Source organism: Quercus lobata, chromosome 3 (assembly GCF_001633185.2).
Source record: "Quercus lobata isolate SW786 chromosome 3, ValleyOak3.0 Primary Assembly, whole genome shotgun sequence".
Taxonomy (NCBI): domain Eukaryota; kingdom Viridiplantae; phylum Streptophyta; class Magnoliopsida; order Fagales; family Fagaceae; genus Quercus; species Quercus lobata.
In genome coordinates this window covers 72,176,465-72,192,582 of record NC_044906.1, presented here as the reverse complement: position 1 = coordinate 72,192,582, position 16,118 = coordinate 72,176,465, and the positions used below count along the sequence as shown (strand labels likewise).

Below are 16,118 nucleotides of genomic sequence, written 5' to 3'. Positions count from 1 at the left end.
CAATTTATCTATTAAAATAATATATTTCAGTACCGATCAATTTCATCATACCCTTTTAAAGTTGCTACGTAGAATTTATTATAAAATTTTTATAAATGTAACATTGCTTCAACCTAAAAGCATTAGCACTAGGGAATGCTAATGCCAAATGTAAGGGAAATTTGGCATTTTAAGCCCCAAAATGCTCTGCATCAGAAAATGTTAAACCCAAGTATTGAAATTTTTTTTGCAATACTGCTACAGTGCAATTCTACTTTTTATTCCTATTTTCTGACTCTCTCTCTCTCTCTCTCTCTCTCTCTCTCTCTCTCTCTCTCTCTCTCTCTCTCTCTCTCTCTCTTTATGCTTTCTCATCTCATTCCTTTCTCATGACATCTTTGGGTCTGCACCGGCTTCCGCCTTCTTCACAGTTTGCACCGTAGCCCCGGTCCGCAACGCCTAGTTCACCGCCTTCTTGTTGCGATCTTGAACCTTGGCCTTGTTCTTGTGAAGCACCACTGGCTCCCAGTCTTGTGTTAGAGCTCCTGGATATCAGCTCAGCATCGTAACAAACTTAGAGAGAGCAACAAACTTGGCGGCGTGTTCAAGGGTTTCTAGCATGGTTTGCAGCGACGAGATCGGTTTGTAGTTGGGTTTGTGTAAATTTTGACTTGATTTTTTTTTTTTTTTTTGGGGGGGTCATCTTTTAGATTTGGAATTTGCTATTGGTTTGATTTGATTTTGGGATGGATTTTTTTTGTGGGTTCATGGTGGTGGAGTTGGGGATTGCCGTGGTGGTGGTGGTGGTGGAAGGGGGTGGAGTTTTTATTATGGGTCATATGTGGGTTCATGGTGGTGAAGGTGGGGGGGGTTGCCATGTCGATGGTGGTGGCCATGGGTTTCAGGGCTGAGGTTTTTGGGGTTGCCGTGGGGTGGTGGCGTGGCCATGGGTTTCAGTTTGGGTATATTCTTCGTGGTGGTGATGGTGGTGGTGGTGGCAACAGGTGGTTGAGGTGATTTGGATTTTTGTTTTTATTTGGGTTTGAGATATATTATTTTATTACGTAGAAATATTATTTTAATATGTTGTATTGTAAAATAAAAGTTTGAGATGTTAGAGGTATTGTAAAATGGTATGATATAATAATAAAGTGACTTTTTAGAATGGTAAAATAGAATAGAATTGAAATTTCGAGATTATGATGTTCTAAGTCCTACCAAATATAAATTTAAAATCGTTTTTTTTTTCCTTTTTTATTCCATCCCCTTCCTCACCTGCCAACAACAGGCCACGAAACATTATTATTATTTTATTATTTTTTATTTCCCAAGGCTTCAATTTCCAGAGTTCATTGAACACCCCCGCAATCTTTAAAAATATCTACATTGCATCTATTTCTCCCTCCCTCTTTTTCTTTTTCTTCTTCTTCCGTTTACTTCCCATTTTCAAAGTAGTTTCCTCACTACAACTTCCCTTCAATTTACATATGCAACAACACATCTAGAGTAAAGGCAAGTGATCCCATTGTTTCATTTTCTAAACTATTCCTTTCATTCTCTCTCTCTCTCAGTTCACTCTCCAATACTGGCCGAAATTTATATTTTAGCCGAAATTGACCGAAATGGCCGGAATGACCCAAAACTGTTCGGAATTGGACTCGAGATGGAACAGGTGGTATTACTATTACCATTCTGAATTGCATCCTAGTATGAGATATTCCGACTATTCCGGTCAAAATGGAATGGATTTAATACATTAGTTCCAGTACCATACCGAAATAACTACTGAAACACAATTAACTTTTTAGAATCATATTAATATATAGAGATAACATAATAATAATAAAAAAGTACACCAAAGTTAAATGCATGTTTGACACATGGCAGTGGTAGTACTCAAAATATTTTGAACTAAGATGAGTAGAGCCATCAGCCATTCACATGGGCGTCAGACAAGGGTTAGGCACACTAATTAAACAAAAAGACAACAAAGCACAATATAAAAAAAAAAAACAGAGGCATCGTTATAAGAAAATTCATAAGCAAAAGAGAGGTAACGTCTGGGTAAAGCAAACGCGAAGAAGAAGAAGAAGGGGCGGCGGGGACGATCGGATATACGGAGGCTACACTGAAAACTTGGCGGCGACCAAGGTGGTGTGCTCTATTTGGTATATTTTTCAGTTGGCGCATTTTTTTTTTTTTTTTTATAATTTTCTTGTACCAGCCGATTTAATTTTTTCAGCAGGAATCCGATGTTTTCACGGATATTGCCTGAATAACCCGGTACATCCTGGTATATCCTGGTATTTAGAGTGGCACGAAACAGCCGTGTTTCTGTACCGGCCTAGATACCGGTACGAAATATTCCGGCCAATCAACTCCAGAACTTTGAATACAATTTTTTCAATGTTCAAACTTCAGAGTACATAGACTTCCTCCAATCAAAAAAAAGTTGATAGAATTGCAACTTTTCCAACAATAAAAAACAAAAGGTGCTTAATTTCCTTCCCGGGGTTCTTTTTTCTTTTGGAATTTATGTTCATGGTCTTTTTTTTTTCCTTTTTTTTTGACTTGGAAAATGAAACCAGAAAAAATATATACAACTTTTCCACAAAATTTATGTTCATGGTAGGTATACGTGAAACAGACAACCAACAACCAACAACCAACAACCAACCCGTCTGTTACGGAAGAGAGCTAAAGTAACAGCTCTATGATTGTTTGTGGCACTAGGAAAAACTCTTTTTTCCACGCGAAAACAGCAAAAGTCTAGGGGTGATTCATGGCTGAGGTATATATGCTGAGGTACATATGCTGAGGTATATATATAAAAGTTTGCATCAAATATGTTTGAATTTATTTTTTTTTTCAACTTGTTAGGTAGCAATTAACAAGTTATTAATTCATTAAAAAAATTGTCATAAAAACTACAAATGAAATATATCTTTAGTTACCCTATAAGTCCTCAGACAAAAATTCTCAGCTCTACCCCTTCCAAAGTCAATGATATGTTGAAACTCTTCTCTTCCCATTAAGGACAACGCTTGACATGATTGGTATTTAAAGAAAGGGGGTGATGAAAATTGATAAATAGAGATACTGAATCAGATCCTTAATTTTCACTATCTTCAAAAAAACCATGGCATTCACTAGCTTCAAAAAAGTATTTTCCCCCGTTTCTCTATTCATGTTGGCCCTGTTACATTTTTCCTTTATTTCTGATTCTATTTACGTGGATAGAGAAACCGAGACAAATGCTCTTCTCCTTTGGAAAGCCAGTCTTCAAAATAAAAACCAGTCACTCCTGCCTTCATGGACTCTCCATCCTAATAATAATGCAACCAATTCTTCCAACAATCAAAATGCAAGCTCAAATCCATGCAGTTGGTTCGGTGTTTCTTGCAACCATGCAGGAAGTGTTATCAGATTAAACCTGACTAACTCAGGCTTGAAAGGTACTCTCCATGAATTTTCATTCTCATCACTCCCTAACCTTTCATTTGTTGATCTCAGCATGAATGAACTCTTTGATACAGTTCCTATTGATATTAGTTACCTGTCTAAACTCATATATCTTGATCTATCCTTTAATAACTTTTCGGGGAAAATCCCACCCCAGATTGGCCTACTGATCAACCTTGAGGTCTTGCACCTCGCTGAAAATCAGTTAAGTGGCTCAATTCCTCCAGAAATAGGTCATTTAAAGTCTCTTAATGAACTTTCTTTGTATGGCAACAATTTCTGTGGATGCATTCCTGCTTCAGTAGGTAATTTGAGCTATTTGACTGACTTTTGTCTCAATAGTAATTTCTTTTCGTGTTCCATTCCTATATCTTTAGGTAATTTAAGCAACTTGGCATATTTGTACCTCTATGATAATCAACTTTCTGGTTCCATTCCTCCACAAATTGGAAACCTTACCAATTTAGTTGAACTTGACATAAGTAACAACAGTTTCGTAGGTCCCATCCCTTATAGTATTGCAAAATTTGAAAAGCTAACATTGTTGCATATGAACCAAAATCAGCTCTCTGGCTCCATCCCCCTAGAAATTGGAAATCTAAAGTCTCTCATATTCTTAAGCCTTGAAACAAATAATCTTTCTGGCTTAATTCCCAAATCTTTAGGTTCTCTTAAAAACTTAACTGTTTTACACCTGTACAACAATCAACTTTCTGGTACCATTCCTGAAGAATTAGGAAACTTGACGTCCATAATTGATCTTGAACTGAGTAGAAATCAGTTGAATGGAACTATTCCAATTTCCATTGGTAGGTTGAGTGGCTTAGAAGCTTTATTCCTTCGTGATAACCAACTTTCTGGTCCCATTCCACAAGGGATTGGAAACTTAATGAAGTTGACTGCTCTGCTGCTAGATGCCAACCACTTCACTAGCTTTTTGCCTCAAAACTTATGCCATAGTGGGTCTCTCCAATTACTGAGAGTAGACAACAACAGTCTCACAGGCCCAATACCAAAAACCTTGAGAAAATGTACAAACTTAATTAGAGTCCACCTTGAAAGAAACCAATTCTTTGGAAATATATCTGAAGATTTTGGTGTCTATAGAAACCTACAGTACATGGACCTGAGTTACAATAGATTTTATGGTGAAATCTCACACAATTGGGGCAAGTGCACACAACTAACCGCTCTAAAGATTGCTGGGAACAATATTTCGGGTCGCATACCACTTGAAATTGGAGACTTAGTTCAACTCCAATTACTTGATCTTTCTTCTAACCACTTGGTTGGGGAGGTTCCAAAGGAATTTAGAAAGTTGACTTCTTTGTCGAAGCTGATGTTGAATGGCAATAAACTTTATGGTGGTTTACCCTTGGAGCTTGGATCATTAATAAATCTTGAGTATCTGGATCTATCCACTAATAGGTTTGGCAAGGAAATCCTGAGAAATATAGGGAACCTTTTGAAACTACATTACTTGAATATGAGCAACAACAAGTTTATCCTTAACATTCCAGCCCAAATGTGTGAATTAGCTCATTTGTCCCAGCTAGATTTGAGCCTTAACTCACTCGAAGGAGAGATACCTTCACAAATCAGCAATATGCAGAGCTTGGAGTTGTTGAATGTATCCCATAATAGCCTCTCTGGTCTCATTCCAACTGCTTTCGAAAAGATGCGTGGCTTGTCGTTTGTCGACATATCCTATAATGAGTTAGAGGGTCCTCTTCCCAATAGTCGAGCATTTCATGATGCTCACATTGAAGCATTACAAGGTAATAAAGAATTGTGTGGAAACGTTACGGGATTGCAACCCTGTAAGGCAAGACATATCTCAAAGAAGGGAAATAAAATCATTTTCCCTCTCTTGGGATCACTTTCACTTGTATTGTTATTCCTAGGAATATTCTTCATTTTAAAAGGAAAAGGGCAAAATCCACAGACAAATCAAAACACATACATTGAGAAGGAAGAAGTGTTTACAATATCAACTTTTGATGGAAGAACAATGTACCAGGAAATCTTTGACGCAACCCAGGGTTTTGATGCTAAGTTTTGCATTGGGGAAGGAGGATATGGAACCGTCTATAAAGCCCAGCTATTATCTGGAGACACATTTGCAGTTAAGAAACTCACATCCTTGTGTGATGGTAATATTTCACAACAAAAAGAGTTCTTAAATGAGATAAGTGCATTAACAGAAATTCGGCATCGAAATATTGTAAAATTGCATGGCTTTTGTTCACATTCACGTTTCTCAATTTTGATTTACGAGTACCTTGAAAAGGGTAACTTGGCCTCAATTTTGAGCAATGATGGAGGAGCTAAAGAATTGGACTGGAATAAGAGGGCGCATATCATCAAAGGTGTGGCTTACGCTTTGTCTTACATGCACCATGATTGTTCACCACCAATTGTTCATAGGGACGTATCAAGCAAAAATGTTTTGCTGGATTCAGAGTACGAGGCTCATGTTTCAGATTTTGGCACAGCGAAGATTCTTAATCAAGACTCATCCAATTGGACTTCACTTGCTGGCACATATGGATATCTTGCACTAGGTAATGTACCTACTTGTTTAATCAATATAGAACATAGATCATATGAATACATTGACATAATATTCTACTTTTTTTTTAGAGCTTGCTTATACAATGAAGATAACTGAGAAATGCGACGTGTTTAGCTTTGGAGTTTTGGCTATTGAAGTGATCAAAGGTAGGCATCCTGGTGAAATCATCTCCATTCTATCTACTTCAACCATGGAGGATAATTTCTTGTTGAATGATTTGTTAGACACACGCCTTCCACCTCCCACTCTTGAGGTTGAGAATCAACTAATACTCATCAGAAAGTTGGCAATTGCATGCTTGCATGCTAATCCAAAATCTAGACCAACTATGCATATGGTTTCTCGGATTTTATCAAGCTGAAGTGCACTTTCCTAGAGCCATCATAGTTTGACTAGGACAAGCAAGGATATAATAAGACACTGTATTCTGTCAAATTTATGTTGTTGAAGGCAATTGTTTGTTTAAGATTATGTAATGCCTAGATTACTACTAGATGTTTAATTGCATGTATTAATAACGTGCTTCTAGTAATACAGATTTCAAGGCATTGTGATTATACATGTTTGATTAGCTATTATTAGGGTTTTTGGCCCCAATAGTAACAAAGTTAACCAACTCTTTGACCAAATAATTAATTAATTTACTTATGCTTTAGATCTAAAATGAATAGCAACTCACAAATATGCATCACACAAAGATAACAAAATGATGACCTGAGAAAGCCAATGAAACAAATTATTTCATAGTAAAAACTTGGGGGATTTAATCATCAATACCCAAGTCAACAAATCCACTAGAATATTATTGAAGTGTGTAAAAAAAGATTTAACCCTAAATCTAATGCTACTTCTTGTAGTACTTACTAACGTGACCACACACAGCTTCAAGACTATGGGTTCTTCTATTCTTAACTTGTTGCACGTGAATGTACGCTCAGGACTCCGAGAACAACTCTAAAAGATTTGTACCAGTAACTTGAATGTAAATTGGATGCAATAATTTCACTTTGATAATAGGATCTTTTCAATAAACATAGGTCTCTAGTTTATGCTTTAAGAGTGGTTGGGAAATTTCAAATCTATGTACAATACACTACTCTCCTGTAGTCTTAGAAAACATGCTCTAAGGCTTGCTTAGATAGTGTACTTAAGATGCAAGTAGCTTTAGATCAAATGGTTAATAGAAAATACTACGAATTCAATCAGCATGATTCTCGATTAGTTGAGATATGCAGTCAATCGGTCGACTTATGTAACACTCGACAAGTCGAGTTGGTGATAAAATCCTGTGCAATAATAGTCCAGTTTATGTTTCTTGATTCGTTTGAACCTTGGTTTGTCTTGTCTATGAATTACTTCAATACCGATTTAAGAGACAACCTAGATTATAACTGTTACAAATGTTCATGATTTGTCAACCTAAAAATAAGGACTTCACAATCTCCCCCTTTGACAATTCATACAAAAAAATTTACATCTAAAGACTCAAATACAATACAGCTCAAAGAAAATTTATATCCCTATAAACTACACAATCCTAGGAAGCAGCAAGGAGGTTGAATGTCTTGTGTAGAGATTACTTACCTTTTTCTCAACCACTAAAATAAAGCATAAACACATATGTGGAAATAAAGATAGCTAAACAATATTGATTACAATGATATATAAAATAATACTACAAAAAACCAAAAATAAAAACATGTGGGTCAACATAAAAAGCCAGATACCAATTGTTAAACCAACAACCAAAAACTAAACATAAAGCATAGTGTATCAAAGATTAAAATAAAAAAAAAGGTACAAGTCCCAAATAGAAAAGAACAAGAGTTTTAGAGTTAAAATAACATAATCAAATAAAAGTCTCCCCCTCAACACAACATCTCCCCCTTTCTGCCATGATGGACAAAGAGGTCACGTGTAATGCCTCAAACTTAGATAAGGTCTAGAGAGCATGAATCCTCACATTGACAGGGTTGCGCGGTCCCCTCTTTGGAACCTAAGGGTACACTCTTGTTAAGGAGCTCTAAGGGTGTACTCCCTTGTTAAGGAGCTTCCTCTTTGGAACCAGAATTGATCAACTCCCTTGCTAAGGACCTACCAAATGTGCATTGTCCCCTCCTTGGGACCGTCCCTCACAAAGGACTAGCTACGGTATGACCGTCCCTTGCAAAGGACTAAATACGATACCGTGCTTCTATTCACAACTTGCCATAGGGTTTCAAATCAATTCTAATGATGCTCACACAAGGTAGGTTTAAGAACAGATCAATTTCAAATATGTTTCCTAAAGTTTCCAAGACACTTGCTTTCCAACCATTGTAAGTACAAATAACTCATATCAAATCATAAAACATTTCATGAAGGGATCCAATAATAATTCCTCAAAGTTATTTTTCTTTTACACTTCTCTATGCACATCTTTCACGTTCACCACAATACTGCTCTCCCATTTTCCACCATAGCAAAAACATGTAATGGTCTTCTAGAATTGCTTTATTTCTTTTTGCCAATCTTTTGACCTTCTTATTACTGGAATTTTAATTGATACATTTTGTTTAAGGGAAAAAAAATCTTAATCCTCATTCATATTTGATTCGAATGGAAACACAAAACAATAACTCCAAAGTCACTATATGCAGAAAAGAAACAGGGAGACGTGAGAAGTGAATGTGAATGTGCAAAGAGACAGTTAAAAAGAGATATAAATGACATACTCATCAACAGTGGTGATCAATGAGAGAGAAAGAGAGAGAGAGAGAGAGAGCTTACCGATCAATGAGGGAGGAGAGGCGTGAGGTCTGTGGGAGGCAGAAACGCGTGAGTAGAGGAGCGAGAGAGATAGGTTGGGTTTTTTTTTTCAAATAAAAAATAAATGAAAAAAATTGGCGCTGAAAAAAAATATTAAGCTGAAAATTATGTTGGTGCAGATAATTGAACCCTTGAGGGAGTGTTACTCCACATAGAAGTGCTACCAGTAGACTACTAAACAAAATGCTATTTGTATGTGGAACTAAATTAATTTATTCTAACACTGTAGATATTTAAAGTTTTCAAGAACAAAAAAAAAAAAAAAAAAAACATACACACACACACTTTTTTTTTAATATGCTTTCCAAAAATTGATAGTTATGATAACAAAAATAGTAAATTCAAATTATAGTTTTGAGGTCAAATTATAGTTTAAATTAATTAATACTAGTATGTAACCTGTGTTTACGCATGAGATTGATCAATTGAAGTGATACTATTGATGTTAGCTTGAGTTATTAAACATATAAGACATTAGTTCAATTAGGATATTTAGATGTACTAAAATGGTTTTTCCTCAATTTTCATGATATTAGTTATGTCAAATTTCTCATTACATTACTATTATGTGTATAACTAGTGTGTAACCCCGTACATAAGAACGTGTACATTTAAAACTAATTACAGTTACACACACATGATTTAGGCAAAAAAATTTAAAAATTTAGATTAGATGAGCCATGTGGCACAAAATTAAACTCTAATTGAAATCCAATTGAAATTCAATTAGGTTTATGTGGTATTTCAGACATTTTTTTATGTTTAAGAGGTATTTAGGTCATTTTTTTAGGTTTTTAGAGTATTTTGGTCATTTTTTAAGTTTCGGGGGTATTTTGGTCATTTTTAATGTTTAGGGTGGTATTTTAGTCATTTTTAGGTTTAGGGGTATTTTGGTCATTTTTTAGGTTTCGGGGGGGGTACTTTGGTATTTTTAGGTTTCGAGGGTATTTTGGTCATTTTCTAAGTTTAGAGCATATTTCAATCATTTTTAAGGTTTATAGGGTATTCTGGTAATTTTTAGGTTTCAGGGGTATTTTGGTAATTTTAAGCTTTTGAGGGTATTTTGCTCAATTTTTAGGTTTCGGAAGTATATTGCTTAATTTTTAGGTTTCTATGGTATTTTGGTAAATTTCTATGTTTAGGGGTGTTTTGGCCAATTTTTAAGATTTGGAGGGTATTTTGGTAATTTTCTTGGTTTTAGGGGCATATTTTGGTAATTTTTTGGTTTATGGGGTATTTCAGTCATTTTTTAGATTAGGATGTTCACCAATGTCATTCATATCGACCATCTCATCAAGAGATCTTCAATGGTTATTCCTCCTTTTTTCCACTAAATGACAATCGACAAAGAACATATTTGTTGGACTGTAATTAAATATGTCAATTAGAGATAATCAAGTCAGCAAAAGTTGGATTGAGAAATCCTTGGTTAGTACTGCATCATAGACATAGAGTTCTTAAAACCATATTTTTCTGTTAGCTGCATCGTAAAAATATTTAATATATAATAACATATATATATCTGATTTTAAAAGTTTTGATGAAATTGACACAAATGAAATGTATATATTCACAAGTTTGACACAATTAAAGTTCTTCCATTTTTAAAAGTTTTGGGATGAAATTGGGATAATTAATAGTTTAGGGACAAAATTGATACAATTAAGTATGGACAAAATGTTTCTCAAAAAAAAAAAAAAAAAAAGTATGGACAAAATGAAATATCTACTTTGTTAAGGCGAAACTACACTATTGGTCCCTGAAATTTACCATGTGTGTGCAATTGGTCCTTCAAGTTTGAAGCGAGCACAATTAGTCCCTTAAATTTTAAAACTAAGTTGTATTGGTCATTTTACTAACTACTGTTAATGGTGCTACTTATATAACTAACGGAACAATACAGTAACTTTTTAAAAAAAAAATTAAAAACATGCCACTTCATTTTTTTTTTTTTTTGGAATAAAACATGCCACTTCATTAAATTAATTAAAAACATGATTTGTTTTTAATATCAGATTTTGTTTAATTTGTAACATCTCGGTCTTGTCCAAATCGTCCTCGCACAATCTCGTGCGGCGGCAACATCTCGTCCTCATCCAAATCATCCGCCGCCACGTCATCGGCAATCATCCCGTTCCGATTCTTCCCTGCCATCGCCTTCGACAGCACCAGAACCTTCATCGGAGCCGACTGCTGGTGAAGCTATGGGTTCTCGTTCTGCTCGTTCTGGAACTTCCTGTTGTAGTTTAGAGCTTAAGAGAGCTCTCTCCCCAATGGCCTCGGGATGGCTGGAATTGCGGAGATTGATGGCTTCCGGCACAGAACCGGTCTGTCTCGGAAATTTCGGGATCGGTTATCGGTTTCCGACAACGTCGTGAGGATTCTCGAGCTCATTGATTTCTGTAACTTGTTAGCTAAACGAGGATGATCGTGATCGTAGTGATCGTCATCCGTGAAGTCATTGGTCCAAAACACTTCAGCTTCGTTGAGCTCGTATCCACCGCCTACGTCGATGGACGACGGTGGAGAGAAAGAGAACACAGTCAGAAATCGGTCGCTCGACGGTGACCATCGGTGACGGTAGCTGGTAGATTCCATTGTTGATTTGGATATCAAAGAGTCTTTCACAAACACACAGTTTTTAGAGAGAGACTGTTTTTTTGTTAAACAAATATCATATTTGTTTTTAATCTAGTTGATATGATTTTTCAATTTCATCTAAAAACTATTTTTTTAAAAAAAATTTTAATTAAAAACATGACACATAATTAAAAAAAAAAAAGTCAAGTCATTGTTTCGTTAGCCACATAAGTAACACCATTAACCGCAGTTAGTAAAAGGACCAATACAACTCAGTTTTAAAATTTAAGGGACTAATTGTGCTCGCTTCAAACTTGAGGGACCAATTGCGCACACAAGGTAAACTTCAGGGACCAATAGTGTAGTTTCGCCTAATCTTTATATTAAATGTTTTTTGACTTAATTAACAAGAACATACTTGTTTGACTTAATCTTTTTCTAGTAAGTAATATAAAATTCAATAATAGTCAAATGGACTTAATCTTGATAATTGAGCCACAAAATTTACGCAACTAATAGTTAAATGACCTTGATTTCAAATTTTAAAAAACAAAACGAAAATAATAACATTTAATGATATGAAAAATTAGACAAAACTAAAAATTAATGTGAGAAATGTACCAAACTAAAAATTATAAAATTAGGCACAATCTTTTCTTTATTCATTAATCTTGATAACATTAACACAATTAAGAGTTGGAGTTACAAAATAGATATCAAACTAGTTATTAACCCGTACTATGCACGGGAATCTACTTATTTGTGAGGTAGACTAAAATATATTTATAAAATCTTAAATTGACTAAGAAACTATACCACTGCTGATTTGCTCTTGTATGACTTCAATTTGTGTTACAATTTGATGAAAAAGTTATTACCTAAACGTGCAATGTCTTACAAAAAATTTATAAGATAGTTTTAGATACTACAAAAAAATAACTCAAAAATTAAGATATTAAAATTTCTGAAAGACTAAAAAAATATTAAAAAAATCAGATGATTCATTGCTTAGAAATGATTGAAACAAAAGAAAATATATATAACTAAATAATAGAAAAATATAAAAGAAAGATGAATTACATTCAAAAGAATAATCCATAGCTATAACTATTGAAAGGAATCAAAAGATTCAAACTGTTAGGACATATATGTTATACATGTTAGGAACATATGTCATTATTTTATGTAATTGGCTAATTTTTTGACAAAACGCACTTTACTTGTAATTGGGTAGATTTAGGATGCGTTTAATACTTCAAGAAATAAGGTTTCAAGTTCAAGTGTTAAAGCCATGCAGGTTTGTCCAAGATTCAAGTGTGAAAAAGTGCTATTCATTAAAGCTCAACAGATAGCATCTGTGCAAGCCTAAAACAAGAGTGTTGGGCTCAACCTCACTTGGGCTCACAATTTATTTGTAAAGTGGGCTTCAAGATTTCTTACTTTAGGTCGTTCTCGGCACAGAGACTCAAAGTAATGTTCCTCCCCTCTCTAAATGACTGTTTTCTCTCTTTTTTCTGAACCTCTTCATCTTCCCCAACTTCTGCTATTTATAGCTTAGGTTAGTGGGGAGATCATGATTACTGCCATCACTAGTGCAATTGAAAGTCTAATATTATCTGTTTTAAGTGGGTGTTTAGGTGAGAGTGGGATGTAACAATTATGGTCTTGGAACTTGGTTCCAGCTCTAGCGAATTTGCTCAGTAATGATGTTCTCTGAGCATCCCATGACTTGCCCGGACAGGGTTTATATGATTGTTTGGGAAGTTTTATGCCGAGCACAGCTCAGGATCCGAGGCCCAAAACTCGTTCTTTATGAAGACAGTTTCAAGAAGGGCTGAGGGCGATGGGGCCATTCCATTGGGCCTGAGCCCAGGGCCCATATGGGTCTTGGGATCTCGGTACCGTACAGCGTCTATCGAGCCTTGAAGAGCTGTTTCAGCCTGTGGCTCAACAGCAGCTCAATAGATAGGGTATCTATCGAGGTTTATGAATTTCCAATTTTCTGTTCTGTTTTTCATCCAATTCGTGGATATGTGTTTGCGCTTTCTTTTCTCACAACCCTAAACATATATAAGGATTATTTTAAGGGTTGTAAAAGGTTATGCACAATTACACAAGAGCACATTTCACAAGAGTAAAGAAGTGTGACCAGAAACCTAGTTTGTCCTAGTTCTTCAAGAAGCTGCTGTGTTTTGTACACCATTGGGTTTTGTAACCAAGAAACTTTATGATCTTCATTGAGTGATGAACAGAAAAACTTTGTAGCCAACAACCTTCTCTAGTTGGTGATTGAAGTCACGTACTGGAATCTGCGCAATTGATTAGTCACGTACTGGGAGCTGTGCATTACAAAGAGAGATTGTCACTACAGAACAAGTTTAATTGGGTATTGGGGTAAGGGTTCAACTATAAGTTTGTATAAGATACTGAGATTCCTTTACTTGTAATCGCTTATTTTAATAATAGTGGATTCTTAGAAGTGATAACTTTAAAATTACCCGATGAGATTTTTGCCGTGTAGATTTTCCTTATTCATAAACAAATCACCGTGTCAATTTAATTTCCGCTACATACTTAGTTTAATTGGTGACTTTTTTTTATGCTACCATGTATATTGCATATTAATCTGATTAATTAATAAACTTGGCTAATTAATCAATTAATTCATCACAAGGGGTCAATAAGTTTTTGGCCTATCACAAATCCTACAAATTATAGATAATATATATATGTGTGTGTGTGTGTGTGTGTGTGTGTGTGACTACACAACAGAGAAATATAAAAGAAAGATGTGTTACCATCAAAAGAATAATTCAGATGTTAAAACTTTTGAAAGGCAAAAAAATATTAAAGAATCATAAGATTTACTTCCTATAAATTTTTGAAGGAAAAAAAAATGTATATGATTACACAATAGAGAAATATAAAAGAAAAATTAATTACTTTAAAAAGAATAATACATGGTAGAGTTTTTGAAATCTGCTAAACATGTTCCAATATTGCAAAAATTAACACAAATTCAGATGTTAAAACTTCCAAAATGCTAAAAAAAGATATATAATTAAAGAATAAGTTATTGAAACTATAAGGACACAGTTTGGATCCTAAGCCTAAAAAGTAAGTGGATCTAGGTCCAATAAGCCCAGCACAATAAGTTTGTAGAGAGTGGGTTGGAAAACTAGGTTATAATAAGTTGGGTAGCAATTATAATGAGTCCAGATGATAGTAAAGTAAAAATGGACAGGTTTTATCTCAAGAAAATCGTCCTCGACATAATCCGAGAAGATCAATTCATGTATATATTGTTTGAAATTGGTTATAAATATAGTGTTAATGGCTACAGTGTTTCTTTCTTCAATTTCACGATCCCCATTCCATGGAGGGTCTTTTACATTATATAGTTCTCTTTAGACAATCTTGGCCCTCCACTTGTTGATCATCAAAGTCACTACTTGAGTGCTTGTCCCATCAGACACCCTCTCAGATCCTTTGTGAATTGGGATAGCCAAAGCAGTACTGTTCAGGGGTCTTCTCCACATTAATGCAGTAAGAAAGTTAGCTGCAGAACATTTAATGCGGTGGTAACAGTTTTCCCTTAAATATTTCCCAACTCCCATTTGTCTTATACATTCACAAAACGTATCCTTATCAATAGAATTTCTTGAAATGTCACCTTAGACGACAGAACACACTTTCTGATCTTCACTTTATTAGCTGAGGAGATACTACTACTCAGCATACTTTCCCTACCTTTCATAGTCATAGTTTGCCCATGAAGTTCAAAGTCTTGGATCTTCCTTACTGTTGATCTGTCCTCGGACCACTGAACCTCCTTGGATAAGGCCCAAGGTCCAATATATATTTTTGGGCCCCTGGTCCCTATAAAAACAATTCAAAAAATATATGACTATTTAAAAGAGAAATATAAGAAAAAGAAAAAAGTACATGAACCCATAAAGCAATAAGTTCTAAATTTTAACGGGTCTAAAGCAATACAGTTATAGGCGTAGGGTTTGGTGATTCATGTACGAAAATCACTTTTTTAAAAATACATGAAAAATCATTATATATATATATATATATATATATAAAACAAAGTAGATGAGAAAAAAATAACAAAAGAAGAGCTCATACCTCTACTCGGTTTTTTTATTTTTTATTTTTTTTTATAATAAAAATATTGGGGTATGCACTATTAGAGCTATTTAAATTTGTAGAGAAATTCCCAAAATCTAATGTCAATGCACAAACCCACCATAAATGAATCATAAAAAAAAAATCATAAGTATTTCTTAGTTTTTGCTAAACTTTCAAATACCCTTGAAATCCTTAATGGAACTCAATAAAAATTATTATCCAAAACTCCCTTTCGAATTTGGAATTTATCCGTAAATCAAAGGCTCACAAATTAGTGCCTACATAGAAACCTTATTAAAAAAAAAAAAAAAAAAATCCAAATTTACAAAGGGAAGGAAACCACATTAAAATTGCAATAATATAACAACAATAACCACTATCAGAAATTGAACAGGGAAATTTTAGGTCAACACTCACTTGGATGTGTGGAAATTGGAGAGGGACCTCCCCATTGATCTAGGATGGTTTGTTCTTGAAGAGGTATCATGAGGCAGCCTAGAGAGAAGAAGGCTTTCAAAAGAGAGTAAGAGAGAGAAAAGGAGAGAGGAGTGTATAAAGAGAAAAAGATATATGTAAT

General features: G+C 34.8%; 1 protein-coding gene and 1 pseudogene across 1 annotated transcript; one reads left to right on the top strand and one right to left on the bottom strand.

The window, feature by feature from the left end:
• Positions 1–366: 366 nt before the first annotated feature.
• On the bottom strand, positions 367–543 carry LOC115981414 (annotated as a pseudogene).
• A 2,091-nt stretch (positions 544–2,634) lies between these two features.
• LOC115979488 (MDIS1-interacting receptor like kinase 2-like) lies at positions 2,635–6,555 on the top strand. Its single transcript, XM_031101540.1, has 2 exons — positions 2,635–6,005; positions 6,085–6,555. Exons 1-2 carry the CDS (start codon positions 3,119–3,121, stop codon positions 6,375–6,377), a joined length of 3,180 nt encoding a protein of 1,059 aa, XP_030957400.1. The 5' UTR covers positions 2,635–3,118; the 3' UTR covers positions 6,378–6,555.
• The last annotated feature ends 9,563 nt before the right edge of the window (positions 6,556–16,118 follow it).